The sequence below is a fragment of the Hyla sarda genome, assembly GCF_029499605.1.
Source record: "Hyla sarda isolate aHylSar1 chromosome 1 unlocalized genomic scaffold, aHylSar1.hap1 SUPER_1_unloc_3, whole genome shotgun sequence".
Taxonomy (NCBI): Eukaryota; Metazoa; Chordata; class Amphibia; order Anura; family Hylidae; genus Hyla; species Hyla sarda.
In genome coordinates, this window is record NW_026607589.1 from 173,817 (window position 1) to 191,464 (window position 17,648).

At 44.3% G+C, this 17,648-nt stretch overlaps 3 protein-coding genes across 3 annotated transcripts in view; 2 read left to right on the forward strand and 1 right to left on the reverse strand.

The window, feature by feature from the left end:
• Nucleotides 1-17,648, forward strand: part of LOC130298162 (oocyte zinc finger protein XlCOF8.4-like) — an 81,772-nt gene that overhangs the window by 23,418 nt on the left and 40,706 nt on the right. The window lies entirely within an intron of this gene.
• Nucleotides 1-17,648, forward strand: part of LOC130298167 (oocyte zinc finger protein XlCOF22-like) — a 76,499-nt gene that overhangs the window by 16,190 nt on the left and 42,661 nt on the right. The window lies entirely within an intron of this gene.
• Nucleotides 4,416-17,648, reverse strand: part of LOC130298169 (oocyte zinc finger protein XlCOF7.1-like) — a 34,847-nt gene continuing 21,614 nt past the window's right edge. The window contains exon 5 of the mRNA XM_056551081.1: nucleotides 4,416-5,527. Coding sequence (XP_056407056.1) covers nucleotides 4,833-5,527 — 695 coding nt within the window. The 3' untranslated portion in view covers nucleotides 4,416-4,832. The remainder of the gene's footprint in view (nucleotides 5,528-17,648) is intronic.

Consider the following 17,648-nt stretch of genomic DNA (forward strand, 5'->3'; position numbering starts at 1 on the left):
AGGCCATGCAAGTGGATCGGTCTCGCCTGACCCAGGAAGAGAGGAATCGCCGTAGGGAAGAAAATCTTTGTCTGTACTGTGCCAGTACCGAGCATTTCTTGGTGGATTGCCCTATTCGTCCTCCACGTCTGGGAAACGCACGCACGCACCCAGCTCACGTGGGTGTGGCGTCTCTTGGTTCAAAGTCTGCTTCTCCACGTCTCACGGTGCCCGTGCGGATTTCTCCTTCAGCCAACTCCTCCCTCTCAGCCGTGGCCTGCTTGGACTCTGGTGCCTCTGGGAATTTCATTTTGGAGTCTTTGGTGAATAAGTTCTGCATCCCGGTGACCCGTCTCGTCAAGCCGCTCTACATTTCCGCGGTCAACGGAGTTAGATTGGATTGCACCGTGTGTTACCGCACAAAACCCCTCTTAATGTGCATTGGACCCCACCACGAAAGGATTGAATTTTTCGTCCTTCCCAACTGCACCTCCTCGGTCCTCCTCGGTCTGCCATGGCTCCAGCTTCATTCTCCCACCCTTGACTGGACCACCGGGGAGATCAAGAACTGGGACTCTGCTTGCCATAAGAAATGCCTCTCCCCCCCTCCCAGTCCCGTCAGGCAAGCCTCAGTGCCTCCTCGTACACCTAGTCCCCCCAAGGCTTATCTGGACTGTGCCTTGCCTCCTCATGGCCCCCGTCCTGGTGACACCCTGTCCCGTGCCATGTTTCACCCCCTGCCCTCCCTCCCCATTCCCACTCCTGCTGTACGGCCTGCCTTTGAGGAAACCCTTCAATCACTCCCGGTGTCCTCATCCCATGGGAAGCAGTTGCCGGACAAAGAAAGGGGGAGACCTAAGGGGGGGGTACTGTTACGCCGAGCGCTCCGGGTCCCTGCTCCTCCCCGGAGCGCTCATGGCGTCTCTCTCCCTGCAGCGCCCCGGTCAGACCCGCTGACCCGGAGCGCTGCACTGACATTGCCGGCGGGGATGCGATTCGCACAGCGGGACGCGCCCGCTCGCGAATCGCATCCCAAGTCACTTACCCGTCCCGGTCCTCGGCTGTCATGTGCTGGCGAGCGCGGCTCCGCTCTCTAGGGCACGCGCGCGCCAGCTCTCTGAGACTTAAAGGGCCAGTGCACCAATGATTGGTGCCTGGCCCAATTAGCTTAATTGGCTTCCACCTGCTCCCTGGCTATATCTGCTCACTGCCCCTGCACTCCCTTGCCGGATCTTGTTGCCTTGTGCCAGTGAAAGCGTTTAGTGTTGTCCTAGCCTGTGTTTCCTGATCTCCTGCTATCCATATTGACTACGAACCTTGCCGCCTGCCCCGACCTTCTGCTACGTCTGACCTTGCCTCTGCCTAGTCCTTCTGTACCACGCCTTCTCAGCAGTCAGCGAGGTTGAGCCGTTGCTAGTGGATACGACCTGGTTGCTACCGCCGCAGCAAGACCATCCCGCTTTGCGGCGGGCTCTGGTGAACACCAGTAGCCTCTTAGAACCGGTCCACCAGCACGGTCCACGCCAATCCCTCGTTGACACAGAGGATCCACTACCTGTAAGCCGAATCGTGACAAGCACTACTTAGTGCGAAACACTGGTGTCGCCTCTCTGTGGTACCCCCCTATGTTACCATCCGTCGTCTCACCTAGAACTGTACTTTTGGCTGTGAGTATTGCGCAATAAAACCTGCTGAATTGGAAATCCGGTGAGTGCCGAACTTTCATTCTTTTTCTCATGCACTTATGTCATATCCTACATGAGTCTGAGCACCACTGAATCCCCTCCCCGCAACAGCGACTTAGTGTCCATCAGCTTCCAGGTACAGAAGTTAGCAGTGCCGAACATCTTCCACATACGTTTGATCTACAAATCTGTTTAACTTTCTGGCACCAGTTGATTTAAAAAAAAAAAAAATTTCCACGGGAGTACCCCTTTAAGGAGTACCCATTTATGGAGTTAAAGTTGTCCTCTTATGACCCCTATAACTCTTTTAGGACTATATAAGGGTAATTTTTTGCGCCATAATCTCTAGTTTCTATTTATATCATTTTTGTTTTGATGGCAATTTTGATCATTAATTTTTTCCTGGTATATGAAGCAACCGAAAATCAGCTCTGACCTTGTACAGCACTGACCGTGCAGTTTAATTATTATTATATTTTAATTTGGACATTTACGCTTGCGGCAATACAACATGTTTATTTTTGTTTACATTATTTTATTAGGGGAGGGGCATATTCACATTTATTAACACTTTTATATACTTTTTTTATAGTACATTTTTATTACTTTTTAGTCTCCTTAGGAAACTATTACACGTGATCTTTAGATTGCAGACACTGATCAATGGCGTCATATAGAACAGTGTTATCGGCGCTCTATTACTACAGGCTGCTGAGGCTGTCTACAGATCAGATGAGCCAGAAGCTGGTAGGGACCCTCCGTCTGTCCTCTCAGCTGATCGGGACCCTGCAATTTTGTCGTGATGCTCCCAATCAGCTGCCTGAGCTAACTAGGTGTCACCATGGAGGATTTCCGAGCTTTTTCTTTATTATAATCTTCCTGACAACATGGCCGACACTACATAAACAATAAATCTCCATATAATGTCCGTCTTTAGTATAGGTTATTCATATAGGAAGAGTTATATGGGCTTCAATGTCTTTAGTCTCATCTCACCCTCTTGGACTTTCTTCCCAAAGGGCCGGTTACCTCATCCAAAATGGTGGATTTCATCCTTCCAAGATGGCCGCCTCTGTCTCAGCTTCTCACAGCCTCCATTCTTCTCCTACTTCCCGTCCATCCATGTCCCTCCTCTATAATGAACTTATACTAATAGTCATGGGTGTGTCTGTTATAATTTAGGGTGTGTCTAGTATAATTGGGGGTGTGTATTATAATTGAGGGTGTGTCTATTATAATTGGGGGGGTCTATTATAATTGGGGAGTATCTATTATAATTGGGGGGGGGGTGTCTATTATAATTGGGGAGTGTCTATTATAAATGAGGGTGTGTCTATTATAATTGGGGGGGGGTCTATTATAATTGGGGAGTGTCTATTATAATTGGGGAGTGTTTATTATAATTGGGGGGTTTCTATTATCATTGAGGGTGTGTCTATTATAATTGGGGGGTGTCTATTATTATTGGGGGGTGTCTATTATAATTCAGGGTGTGTCTCCTATCATTGAGTGTTCGTATGTTTGAAGGCTAATTTATTAGCCTGTATTTGTGGGAGGGGCGGGGATTCGCTATAAGAACCTGCGGCAGTACCTGTGCCTGACGCCGCGGGTTCATCACGTGACAGGGGATCAGCTGACACGCGAGTCAGCTGATGCACGGGAGTTCCGGTTTCAGCGCAATGGTAAGCGTCCGGGGCCGGCCAGGGTGGAGGCGTTCGCTGCAGCCCTCTCTCCGGAGGTAAGCCAGAGTATGGAGGGCACCCTCGGTCAGCCCCGGCCCCGGATTCAGCACGGCGTTCCACGTGCTTCTTGTCCTGTGCTTGCGCCCCGTTGGCAGCCTGACAGCGCGTGCAATCCGGCAGCGGGAGCAGTCACGGGCGCCCGCACTTAGGTATTTAGATGGGGATGTCTTATGGCAAGACCCCGCTCCCCCCACGAGCCCTGCATATCTGGGTTCAGTTAAGGGAGAATGTGCATTTCATCTGAGGGCGAGCGCTTGCAACTCCGCACAGCTCTGCACTCTGCACAACTTTGTCCCAATTCTGCATGAGCGGTATTGGCAAGGGGGGGGGGGGGGTCACTGCATTTCCAGCCCCCCCCCCCCTTCTCTCTCTCCTGAACCCAGGCTATATGATGTATAAGCTGTGTGTGGTTATAAAGCTGTATTTAACTGTATGTGGCCACCAGTATTGCACGTCTCAGTATACGTGGTTAGGATATAGGGGTGCTGGGAATTCAGTGCTACGTGCACCATAACCCCATTCCATAGTCAGTAATGCACAATGCATTTCAGTCATTGGTCACAGGGTTATTGCGCGTGTTAATAGCGCTTTGTTCTGATTATGAGTTTTGCCCTCTATTTTTCAGGTGTACTCCTACGCGGCAGTATATGGCATAACTCTAACTGCCTAGATAGGTTACAGGATGTAGTAGGGAATAGGAGTTAGTAAGAGGTTCAATTAGGTAGGTTCGCTATACGATTAAGCACCGATCACAAATACTTCATTACGAGTCCAATCCTCCCTTGTGGGCCGGCATGGTATACATTAGGTGGTGGGTGTTTTCTTATTGGATACTTCATGTGTATATATGGTATATCCTCCCACTGTACTGAAATAGTATTGTACTATGTCATTAGATTCTATATATATACATCCAGCACTGTACAGTGTCTCAGTGATAACCTGTAACTATGATAATGAGAACATGTATTGAGAAATATCCCATAATATGTAACATATGTGAACAAAGAGCGATCTGTCAATCATGGCCGGTGGGGAATATCCAGTCCCAGCAGCTCCCCATGGATTATACCTGTTGGGTCTTCACCATGAGGAGCAGCGGACACATCATATCTCTACATTGTTATGGGGGATTATTTCCCAGCAGACAAAATTATAGAGATAAATGGATAAGAAACTTTATGTTTGAAAAGTAAATTTTTATTAAACATTTGTAACAAGGTTTGGGACCAGTTTATATATATAATATTCTAGTACCTGGTGACGTAAATACAGATGTATTATTTGGATTCTATTCGCATTTTGTACATCAGACATTTTTTGGAATAGTCACTTTTTCAATGTAAATTTATTGCTCTACATTGATCTCTCCTATGACTTTGACTGCAATGGTTGTAGCTTTTGTACAATTTGACAAGTTAGAAGGCTACTTTGTGTGCATTCTTTGGTGTATAAGAAGAATTGCTTTTCGAGTAAAACATTTTCCACATTCTGCACATGAATATGGCTTCTCTCCTGTGTGGGTTCTTTGATGTTGAACAAGATGTGATTTATTAGTAAAACATTTTCCACATTCTGCACATGAATATGGCTTCTCTCCTGTATGGGTTCTCTGATGTTGAACAAGACTTGATTTAGAAGTAAAACATTTTCCACATTCTGAACATGAAAATGGTTTCACCCCTGTGTGAGTTCTTTGATGTTGAACAAGATTTAATTTAGAAGTAAAACATTTCCCACATTCTGAACATGAAAATGGCTTCTCTCCAATATGAATTTTTTGATGTTCAGACAGATGTGATCTCTGAGTAAAACATTTACCACATTCTGAACATGAAAATGGCTTCTCTCCTGTGTGAGTTCTCTGATGTTCAACAAGCCGTGATTTAGAAATAAAACATTTCCCACATTCTGAACATGAAAATAGTTTCTCCCCTGTGTGAATTCTTTTATGTTCAACAAGATTTGATTTAGAAGTAAAACATTTCCTACATTCTGAACATGAAAATGGTTTCTCCCCTGTGTGAATTCTCTGATGTTTAACAAGCCGTGTTTTATAAGGAAAACATTTTCCACATTCTGAACATGAAAATAGTTTCTCCCCTGTGTGAGTTCTTTGATGTTGAACAAGATTTGATTTAGAAGTAAAACATTTTTCAGATTCTGAACATGAAAACGGCTTCTCTCCTTTGTGAGTTCTTTGATGTACAACAAGATCTGAATTAAAAGTAAAACATTTCCCACATTCTGAGCATGAACATAGCTTTCCTGTTTGAGCTCTTTTATGTGTAACACACCTTCTGTGGCTTTTATTTTGCTGAACATCCTGTGATGACTGAGAAGACAGGACCTGTATATAAGGATGAGATGACAGATCTTGGCTGTGAAGGGCTGAGGGTGTATCTGGGATAATGGAATGTTCTTCATATGTATCTTGTGTGATATCATCATCTGCTTTATAATCTGAAGATATAAGATTCTCCTCTGATCTCCTGCTACAAGAATCTGCAGAGAATAACACAGATTTTATTAATAACTGCGCCCATATTTATAGTCTTTTTAGTAGAACATTATAAGTGCAGCATGTGACATCATGGAACCTTCTCCCCGTCCTCCGGATAATAAATAGTTAATGTAAACATAATATAGGTTCTTTAGGTCACATACACCCCACTTCTGGACAGTGCTGTGGAGTCGGGGTCGAGAAGTCGGACGAAATTTTGGGTACCTGGAGTCGGAGTCGGAAAACAATGCACCGACTCCGACACCTACTAAATTTAGATTGGAATAAAAAATAAAAAAAAGCAAGTTTAAATGTCCCAATTCACAAAAAGTTATTATTAATGACTTCTCTACTGTAAGAATAAAGACCAATGCATGCAGAGCCTCACGTAACCGCATAACAAACACGTTAAGTGACCGGAAGAAGCTTTTCATGTGCTTCACTATATGGCACGCAACGCACAATTAGGAGCGGCAATACTTATACTTTCCATAGTGTTGTGTTCTGCTGTTACAGGGAACCCATGGGTAACCGAGCCTCTCACTGATAAGGGGTTAAGGAAATATGTTTTTGGCAGGACTAGAGACACTTGTATAAGTGAAGGGAATGGTGGGTCAATAGTTCAAGACTGAAGATGTAAACCATTGGAAAAACTGCTGCCATTCAGCTAAGGCTATAAAAACTTGTAAACTCTGATTGTTAGCTTTAACTTTAAACATGACTATGGGATTCTACTAGGGAAATCATGTTTTATAATAAATGCCCCTTCCTGGATCCTCCCACTGCCCTATCTTCAGCAGCAGATCAGCACACAAAAAGGAGAAGGCAGCAGCTTCTGCCCAACTACCTCTCTCTGCTAGAAGAGCTTAGAACTTGGTGGGTTTCTTGGATTCAACTGTGTTTATAAATACATTCGCATATTAATACAGAGGAGTCGGAGTCAGGGAGTTGGAGTCGGAAGTACAAAAAACTGCGGAGTCGGAACATTTATCTACCGACTCCACAGCCCTGCTCCTGGAGCCCCAACACACCCCGATCCAGCAGCAATGAACAATCCATAGGGCACAAATCAGACGACAGCCGAGGCGGTTCAGAGCCCCCAGCAATACAGAAGTGCTGGGAAATATCCCAAATTATTCCTCTAGTCGTCTACATGGAAATCCTGCTGACTATATAAGATGGAGACAACAGGGACAATAAAAACAACAGCGCAAACAAGGACTTTAAAGACAACGCGCACGCTCAGTATCAGTGAGGGTGCATACCATCTATCACACTCCACTCAGGGAAAATGCCTATAAAACATTATTATGTTCTAGGATGGGGATAAGTGTCTGATCAATGGGGGATCCGATTGCTGGGACCCCCACAATCTCCTGAATAGGACCCCGGCTTTCCCCAGGAACTTAGTGTGTCGCCCCCCCCCCCCCCCACACACACACACACACTTTCATGTATATCTATGGGAGAGTCAGAGATAGACGAACGCTGTATCTCTGGCTCTCCCATAGAGACATATTGGGGGGGTGTTGGCCGCCACTTAGTGCGGGGTCGACACACCTTGTTCCGGGGATGAATCATCCCCGGGGTCCTGTGCAGGAGATCGTGGGAGGGTCCCAGCAGTAGGACCGCCCGTGATAAGTTGTCCTGCATGATAGTACTCCTTTAAAGTGTACCCGTCAGATCCAACATAAAAAACATTTTTTTAATATATCACTCAGTACCTAATCCTGTACATCTAATTTTTATGTGTCTAGCACATTTTTTTTTTTTACACTTTTAATTTAGCTCACTAGTCTGAATTTCTCTCAAAGGGAGGGGGCGTGGCCTCACTGTGCAGGTCTCCGCCCCCTACCTCAGTATGCTGTCTGCTCACATCTCCCCAGCATTAGCAAAACTACAACTCCCAGCATGTCCTCACGGACAGTAGCGGGACACAAGCTGACAGTGGGAGGAGCCCTGCGCTCACAGCTGTCAATCAAGGAAGTGTGTCCATGACATAGGTGATGACTCATGGACACAGCAGGACTAGTATGTGTCCAAGCAGGCAGGGGGGCAGTTGTTTGACTGGATTTATCAGTATGAAATACTGAACATTTTCTATTGAAAGCAATTACAAAACCTTTTGGTTATACATGATTTACAACATATCAAAAGTTTTTGTATCTGACAGTGCCCATTTAAATAATTTCACACAATATTGTTGCAGGTGATGACTGAGTAGAATCTGTAACTCCTATCTATATTTATTGGTTACTACTCACCTGGGCAGTTACCTGTAGGAATGTCCTTCTCATACTGCTCATCACCGCTCACATCTGTGTCTTCTTCTTCCTTTATGTCTGTAGTATTAATATAGATCAGATATTTCTCTGTAGGAATGTCCTCCTTATACTGCTCATCACCGCTCACATCTGTCTCTTCTTCTTCCTTTATGTCTGTAGTATTAATATATGTCAGATTTTTCCTTGTAGTAATGTCCTCCATATTCTTCTCATTAAGAGGACGGGGACACCTCTCTGGTGCTGTTCTCTTACTGGATCTGACTGTAGGGAACACATACAGAGACTGAATTCATTCTTTACATACAAATAATGAGAGGATGTGTGTATATAGTCATGTCTATTACCTGGTGATGTGAGGGGCTGCTGATCCTCCATCATGACCTGATCCTTGTACTGATCCTTGTGTCCTTCTACATACTCCCACTCCTCCATGGAGAAATAGACCGCCACGTCCTGACACCTTATAGGAACCTGACATATAATGATACAGTCATCACCCCGACCCCTCCAGTGGTGTTACTGTATAATGTCCCAGCATTCCCAGCAGTGTCACCTCTCCAGTCATCACCAGACCCCTCCATTACTGTATAATGTCCCAGCAGTGTCACCTCTCCAGTCATCACCAGACCCCTCCATTACTGTATAATGTCCCAGCAGTGTCACCTCTCCAGTCATCACCAGACGCCTCCATTACTGTATAATGTCCCAGCAGTGTCACCTCTCCAGTCATCACCAGACCCCTCCATTACTGTATAATGTCCCAGCAGTGTCACCTCTCCAGTCATCACCAGACCCCTCCATTACTGTATAATGTCCCAGCAGTGTCACCTCTCCAGTCATCACCAGACCCCTCCATTACTGTATAATGTCCCAGCAGGGTCACCTCTCCAGTCATCACCAGACCCCTCCATTACTGTATAATGTCCCAGCAGGGTCACCTCTCCAGTCATCACCAGACCCCTCCATTACTGTATAATGTCCCAGCAGTGTCACCTCTCTAATCATCACCAGACCCCTCCATTACTGTATAATGTCCCAGCAGTGTCACCTCTCCAGTCATCACCAGACCCCTCCATTACTGTATAATGTCCCAGCAGTGTCACCTCTCCAGTCATCACCAGACCCCTCCATTACTGTATAATGTCCCAGCAGTGTCACCTCTCCAGTCATCACCAGACCCCTCCATTACTGTATAATGTCCCAGCAGTGTCACCTCTCCAGTCATCACCAGACCCCTCCATTACTGTATAATGTCCCAGCAGTGTCACCTCTCCAGTCATCACCAGACCCCTCCATTACTGTATAATGTCCCAGCAGTGTCACCTCTCCAGTCATCACCAGACCCCTCCATTACTGTATAATGTCCCAGCATTCCCAGCAGTGTCACCTCTCCAGTCATCACCAGACCCCTCCATTACTGTATAATGTCCCAGCAGGGTCACCTCTCCAGTCATCACCAGACCCCTCCATTACTGTATAATGTCCCAGCAGTGTCACCTCTCCAGTCATCACCAGACCCCTCCATTACTGTATAATGTCCCAGCAGTGTCACCTCTCCAGTCATCACCAGACCCCTCCATTACTGTATAATGTCCCAGCAGTGTCACCTCTCCTGTCATCACCAGACCCCTCCATTACTGTATAATGTCCCAGCAGTGTCACCTCTCCAGTCATCACCAGACCCCTCCATTACTGTATAATGTCCCAGCAGGGTCACCTCTCCAGTCATCACCAGACCCCTCCATTACTGTATAATGTCCCAGCAGTGTCACCTCTCCAGTCATCACCAGACCCCTCCATTACTGTATAATGTCCCAGCAGTGTCACCTCTCCAGTCATCACCAGACCCCTCCATTACTGTATAATGTCCCAGCAGTGTCACCTCTCCAGTCATCACCAGACCCCTCCATTACTGTATAATGTCCCAGCAGTGTCACCTCTCCAGTCATCACCAGACCCCTCCATTACTGTATAATGTCCCAGCAGTGTCACCTCTCCAGTCATCACCAGACCCCTCCATTACTGTATAATGTCCCAGCAGTGTCACCTCTCCAGTCATCACCAGACCCCTCTATTACTGTATAATGTCCCAGCAGTGTCACCTCTCCAGTCATCACCAGACCCCTCCATTACTGTATAATGTCCCAGCAGTGTCACCTCTCCAGTCATCACCAGACCCCTCCATTACTGTATAATGTCCCAGCAGTGTCACCTCTCCAGTCATCACCAGACCCCTCCATTACTGTATAATGTCCCAGCAGTGTCACCTCTCCAGTCATCACCAGACCCCTCCATTACTGTATAATGTCCCAGCATTCCCAGCAGTGTCACCTCTCCAGTCATCACCAGACCCCTCCATTACTGTATAATGTCCCAGCAGGGTCACCTCTCCAGTCAGCAGCTCCATCATCTTGTTGATGAGTTCTCGGATCTTCTGTTCATCCATTTCCTCATGTATCAGGGAGTGAGGTGGGGGCCCCGGGATTGGGCTCAGGGTTCTTCCCCATCCTTCACACACAGGGGCCCGACAGCGCCCACTAGAGGACTTCTTCACTACTGTGTAATCCTGTGTATGGAGAGACACATTAATATCACTACATACATTCCCAGAATTCCTCACCTCTCCAGTCATATCATCTGTTATTCCATAGATAAGAATGAGGTCATGTGACATCACTCCCAGAATCCCTCACCTCTCCAGTCATATCCATCTGTTATTACATAGATAAGAATGAGGTAGTGTGACATCACTCCCAGAATCCCTCACCTCTCCAGTCATATCTATCTGTTATTACATAGATAAGAATGAGGTCATGTGACATCACTCCCAGAATCCCTCACCTCTCCAGTCATATCCATCTGTTATTACATAGATAAGAATGAGGTCATGTGACATCACTCCCAGAATCCCTCACCTCTCCAGTCATATCATCTGTTATTCCATAGATAAGAATGAGGTCATGTGACATCACTCCCAGAATCCCTCACCTCTCCAGTCATATCCATCTGTTATTACATAGATAAGAATGAGGTAGTGTGACATCACTCCCAGAATCCCTCACCTCTCCAGTCATATCTATCTGTTATTACATAGATAAGAATGAGGTCATGTGACATCACTCCCAGAATCCCTCACCTCTCCAGTCATATCCATCTGTTATTACATAGATAAGAATGAGGTCATGTGACATCACTCCCAGAATCCCTCACCTCTCCAGTCATATCCATCTGTTATTAGATAGATAAGAATGAGGTCATGTGACATCACTCCCAGAATCCCTCACCTCTCCAGTCATATCCATCTGTTATTCCATAGATAAGAATGGGGTCATGTGACATCACTCCCAGAATCCCTCACCTCTCCAGTCATATCCATCTGTTATTACATAGATAAGAATGAGGTCATGTGACATCACTCCCAGAATCCCTCACCTCTCCAGTCATATCATCTGTTATTACATAGATAAGAATGAGGTCATGTGACATCACTCCCAGAATCCCTCACCTCTCCAGTCATATCCATCTGTTATTCCATAGATAAGAATGGGGTCATGTGACATCACTCCCAGAATCCCTCACCTCTCCAGTCATATCCATCTGTTATTACATAGATAAGAATGAGGTCATGTGACATCACTCCCAGAATCCCTCACCTCTCCAGTCATATCATCTGTTATTACATAGATAAGAATGAGGTCATGTGACATCACTCCCAGAATCCCTCACCTCTACGGTCATATCCATCTGTTATTACATAGATAAGAATGAGGTCATGTGACATCACTCCCAGAATCCCTCACCTCTCCAGTCATATCCATCTGTTATTACATAGATAAGAATAAGGTCATGTGACATCACTCCCAGAATCCCTCACCTCTCCAGTCATATCCATCTGTTATTACATAGATAAGAATGAGGTCATGTGACATCACTCCCAGAATCCCTCACCTCTCCAGTAAGCCAGGAGAGTATCTGTAGGGTGAGGTTTATGATCCTGTCGGCCATCTTGTTCCTGTCTCTCTCCATGGTTGATGGGTCATCCAGGAGAATTCTCTTATATAGAAGATATCAGCAGAGGATCCTGGATTGGAGAAACCTGAAGGGAAGAAGAGGAGACGATGAGAAATGGCGGCTGCTAATAGAAACAACAACAGAGAAAGAAAGAGACAAATACACAGAAAGTTCTGGATCTTGTGATCGTCTTCGTTAAGTCATAAGACCTTGTGTACCTGAAGGGGTTAATAGTAATGTCCCCTCCCCCAGCGCTCCTGATGTCACCACAACCGTATATACCTCCACCTGCAGACTGTACAGGAGCCGTGTACTTACAGGACCTGCGATTATGTCACCGTCATGTGATCAGTCACATGGAGGAGGAGGAGTCACATGATCAGGGGCTGCTGCTCTAGGCTCCTCTGCTCAGTGTATGCAGGACTCTGCTGTGCTGGTTGTGATCGCTGCTGGATGAGCTGAAGTTATGTGTATGCAGCAGAGCTGTGTGTGTGTGATGTGCGTGGTGCAGAGCTGTGTATGTTATATATGTCTGCAGCAGAGCTGTGTGTAATGTGCATGTAGCTGAGCTGTATGTGTACACAGTAGAGCTGTATATGTGTAATGTACATGTAGCTGAGCTGTATGTGTACACAGCAGAGCTGTGTGTAATGTGCATGTAGCTGAGCTGTATGTGTACACAGTAGTGCTGTATATGTGTAATGTACATGTAGCTGAGCTGTATGTGTACACAGTAGAGCTGTATATGTGTAATGTGCATGTAGCTGAGCTGTATGTGTACACAGTAGAGCTGTATATGTGTAATGTACATGTAGCTGAGCTGTATGTGTACACAGTAGAGCTGTATATGTGTAATGTGCATGTACCTGAGCTGTATGTGTACACAGTAGAGCTGTATATGTGTAATGTACATGTAGCTGAGCTGTATGTGTACACAGTAGAGATGTGTAATGTGCATGTAGCTGAGCTGTATGTGTACACAGTAGAGCTGTATATGTGTAATGTACATGTAGCTGAGCTGTATGTGTACACAGTAGAGCTGTATATGTGTAATGTACATGTAGCTGAGCTGTATGTGTACACAGTAGAGCTGTATATGTGTAATGTACATGTAGCTGAGCTGTATGTGTACACAGTAGAGCTGTATATGTGTAATGTACATGTAGCTGAGCTGTATGTGTACACAGTAGAGCTGTATGTGTGTAATGTACATGTAGCTGAGCTGTATGTGTACACAGTAGAGCTGTATATGTGTAATGTGCATGTAGCTGAGCTGTATGTGTACACAGTAGAGCTGTATATGTGTAATGTGCATGTAGCTGAGCTGTATGTGTACACAGTAGAGCTGTATATGTGTAATGTACATGTAGCTGAGCTGTATGTGTACACAGTAGAGCTGTATATGTGTAATGTACATGTAGCTGAGCTGTATGTGTACACAGTAGAGCTGTATATGTGTAATGTGCATGTAGCTGAGCTGTATGTGTACACAGTAGAGCTGTATATGTGTAATGTGCATGTAGCTGAGCTGTATGTGTACAAAGTAGAGCTGTATATGTGTAATGTACATGTAGCTGAGCTGTATGTGTACACAGTAGAGCTGTATATGTGTAATGTACATGTAGCTGAGCTGTATGTGTACACAGTAGAGCTGTATATGTGTAATGTACATGTAGCTGAGCTGTATGTGTACACAGTAGAGCTGTATATGTGTAATGTACATGTAGCTGAGCTGTATGTGTACACAGTAGAGCTGTATATGTGTAATGTGCATGTAGCTGAGCTGTATGTGTACACAGTAGAGCTGTATATGTGTAATGTACATGTAGCTGAGCTGTATGTGTACACAGTAGAGCTGTATATGTGTAATGTACATGTAGCTGAGCTGTATGTGTACACAGTAGAGCTGTATATGTGTAATGTACATGTAGCTGAGCTGTATGTGTACACAGTAGAGCTGTATATGTGTAATGTACATGTAGCTGAGCTGTATGTGTACACAGTAGAGCTGTATATGTGTAATGTGCATGTAGCTGAGCTGTATGTGTACACAGTAGAGCTGTATATGTGTAATGTACATGTAGCTGAGCTGTATGTGTGTAATGTACATGTAGCTGAGCTGTATGTGTACACAGTAGTGCTGTATATGTGTAATGTACATGTAGCTGAGCTGTATGTGTACACAGTAGAGCTGTATATGTGTAATGTGCATGTAGCTGAGCTGTATGTGTACACAGTAGAGCTGTATATGTGTAATGTACATGTAGCTGAGCTGTATGTGTGTAATGTACATGTAGCTGAGCTGTATGTGTACACAGTAGTGCTGTATATGTGTAATGTACATGTAGCTGAGCTGTATGTGTACACAGTAGAGCTGTATATGTGTAATGTACATGTAGCTGAGCTGTATGTGTACACAGTAGAGCTGTATATGTGTAATGTAGCTGAGCTGTATGTGTACACAGTAGAGCTGTATATGTGTAATGTACATGTAGGTGAGCTGTATGTGTACACAGTAGAGCTGTATATGTGTAATGTACATGTAGCTGAGCTGTATGTGTACACAGTAGAGCTGTATATGTGTAATGTGCATGTAGCTGAGCTGTATGTGTACACAGTAGAGCTGTATATGTGTAATGTACATGTAGCTGAGCTGTATGTGTACACAGTAGAGCTGTATATATGTGTAATGTGCATGTAGCTGAGCTGTATGTGTACACAGTAGAGCTGTATATGTGTAATGTGCATGTAGCTGAGCTGTATGTGTACACAGTAGAGCAGTATATGTGTAATGTACATGTAGCTGAGCTGTATGTGTACACAGTAGAGCAGTATATGTGTAATGTGCATGTAGCTGAGCTGTATGTGTACACAGTAGAGCTGTATATGTGTAATGTACATGTAGCTGAGCTGTATGTGTACACAGTAGAGCTGTATATGTGTAATGTACATGTAGCTGAGCTGTATGTGTACACAGTAGAGCTGTATATGTGTAATGTACATGTAGCTGAGCTGTATGTGTACACAGTAGAGCTGTATGTGTAATGTACATGTAGCTGAGCTGTATGTGTACACAGTAGAGCTGTATATGTGTAATGTACATGTAGCTGAGCTGTATGTGTACACAGTAGAGCTGTATATGTGTAATGTGCGTGTAGCTGAGCTGTATATGTGTAATGTACATGTAGCTGAGCTGTATGTGTACACAGTAGAGCTGTATATGTGTAATGTGCATGTAGCTGAGCTGTATGTGTACACAGTAGAGCTGTATATGTGTAATGTACATGTAGCTGAGCTGTATGTGTACACAGTAAAGCTGTATATGTGTAATGTACATGTAGCTGAGCTGTATGTGTACACAGTAGAGCTGAATATGTGTAATGTACATGTAGCTGAGCTGTATGTGTACACAGTAGAGCTGTATATGTGTAATATACATGTAGCTGAGCTGTATGTGTACACAGTAGAGCTGTATATGTGTAATGTACATGTAGCTGAGCTGTATATATGTGTAATGTGCATGTAGCTGAGCTGTATGTGTACACAGTAGAGCTGTATATGTGTAATGTGCATGTAGCTGAGCTGTATGTGTACACAGTAGAGCTGTATATGTGTAATGTACATGTAGCTGAGCTGTATGTGTACACAGTAGAGCTGTATATGTGTAATGTACATGTAGCTGAGCTGTATGTGTACACAGTAGAGCTGTATATGTGTAATGTGCATGTAGCTGAGCTGTATGTGTACACAGTAGAGCTGTATATGTGTAATGTACATGTAGCTGAGCTGTATGTGTACACAGTAGAGCTGTATATGTGTAATGTACATGTAGCTGAGCTGTATGTGTACACAGTAGAGCTGTATATGTGTAATGTACATGTAGCTGAGCTGTATGTGTACACAGTAGAGCTGTATATGTGTAATGTACATGTAGCTGAGCTGTATGTGTACACAGTAGAGCTGAATATGTGTAATGTACATGTAGCTGAGCTGTATGTGTACACAGTAGAGCTGTATATGTGTAATGTACATGTAGCTGAGCTGTATGTGTACACAGTAGAGCTGTATATGTGTAATATACATGTAGCTGAGCTGTATGTGTACACAGTAGAGCTGTATATGTGTAATGTACATGTAGCTGAGCTGTATGTGTACACAGCAGAGCTGTATATGTGTAATGTACATGTAGCTGTGCTGTATGTGTACACAGTAGAGCTGTATATGTGTAATGTACATGTAGCTGAGCTGTATGTGTACACAGTAGAGCTGTATATGTGTAATGTACATGTAGCTGAGCTGTATGTGTACACAGTAGAGCTGTATATGTGTAATGTACATGTAGCTGAGCTGTATGTGTACACAGTAGAGCTGTATATGTGTAATGTACATGTAGCTGAGCTGTATGTGTACACAGTAGAGCTGTATATGTGTAATGTACATGTAGCTGAGCTGTATGTGTACACAGTAGAGCTGTATATGTGTAATGTGCATGTAGCTGAGCTGTATGTGTACACAGTAATGCTGCATATGTGTAATGTGCATGTAGCTGAGCTGTATGTGTACAGTAGAGCTGTATGTGTGTAATGTACATGTAGCTGAGCTGTATGTGTACACAGTAGAGCTGTATATGTGTAATGTACATGTAGCTGAGCTGTATGTGTACACAGTAGAGCTGTATATGTGTAATGTACATGTAGCTGAGCTGTATGTGTACACAGTAGAGCTGTATATGTGTAATGTACATGTAGCTGAGCTGTATGTGTACACAGTAGAGCTGTATATGTGTAATGTGCATGTAGCTGAGCTGTATGTGTACACAGTAGAGCTGTATATGTGTAATGTGCATGTAGCTGAGCTGTATGTGTACACAGTAGAGCTGTATATGTGTAATGTGCATGTAGCTGAGCTGTATGTGTACACAGTAGAGCTGTATATGTGTAATGTACATGTAGCTGAGCTGTATGTGTACACAGTAGAGCTGTATATGTGTAATGTACATGTAGCTGAGCTGTATGTGTACACAGTAGAGCTGTATATGTGTAATGTACATGTAGCTGAGCTGTATGTGTACACAGTAGAGCTGTATATGTGTAATGTACATGTAGCTGAGCTGTATGTGTACACAGTAGAGCTGTATATGTGTAATGTACATGTAGCTGAGCTGTATGTGTACACAGTAGAGCTGTATATGTGTAATGTGCATGTAGCTGAGCTGTATGTGTACACAGTAGAGCTGTATATGTGTAATGTGCATGTAGCTGAGCTGTATGTGTACACAGTAGATCTGTATATGTGTAATGTGCATGTAGCTGAGCTGTATGTGTACACAGTAGAGCTGTATATGTGTAATGTACATGTAGCTGAGCTGTATGTGTACACAGTAGAGCTGTATATGTGTAATGTGCATGTAGCTGAGCTGTATGTGTACACAGTAGAGCTGTAT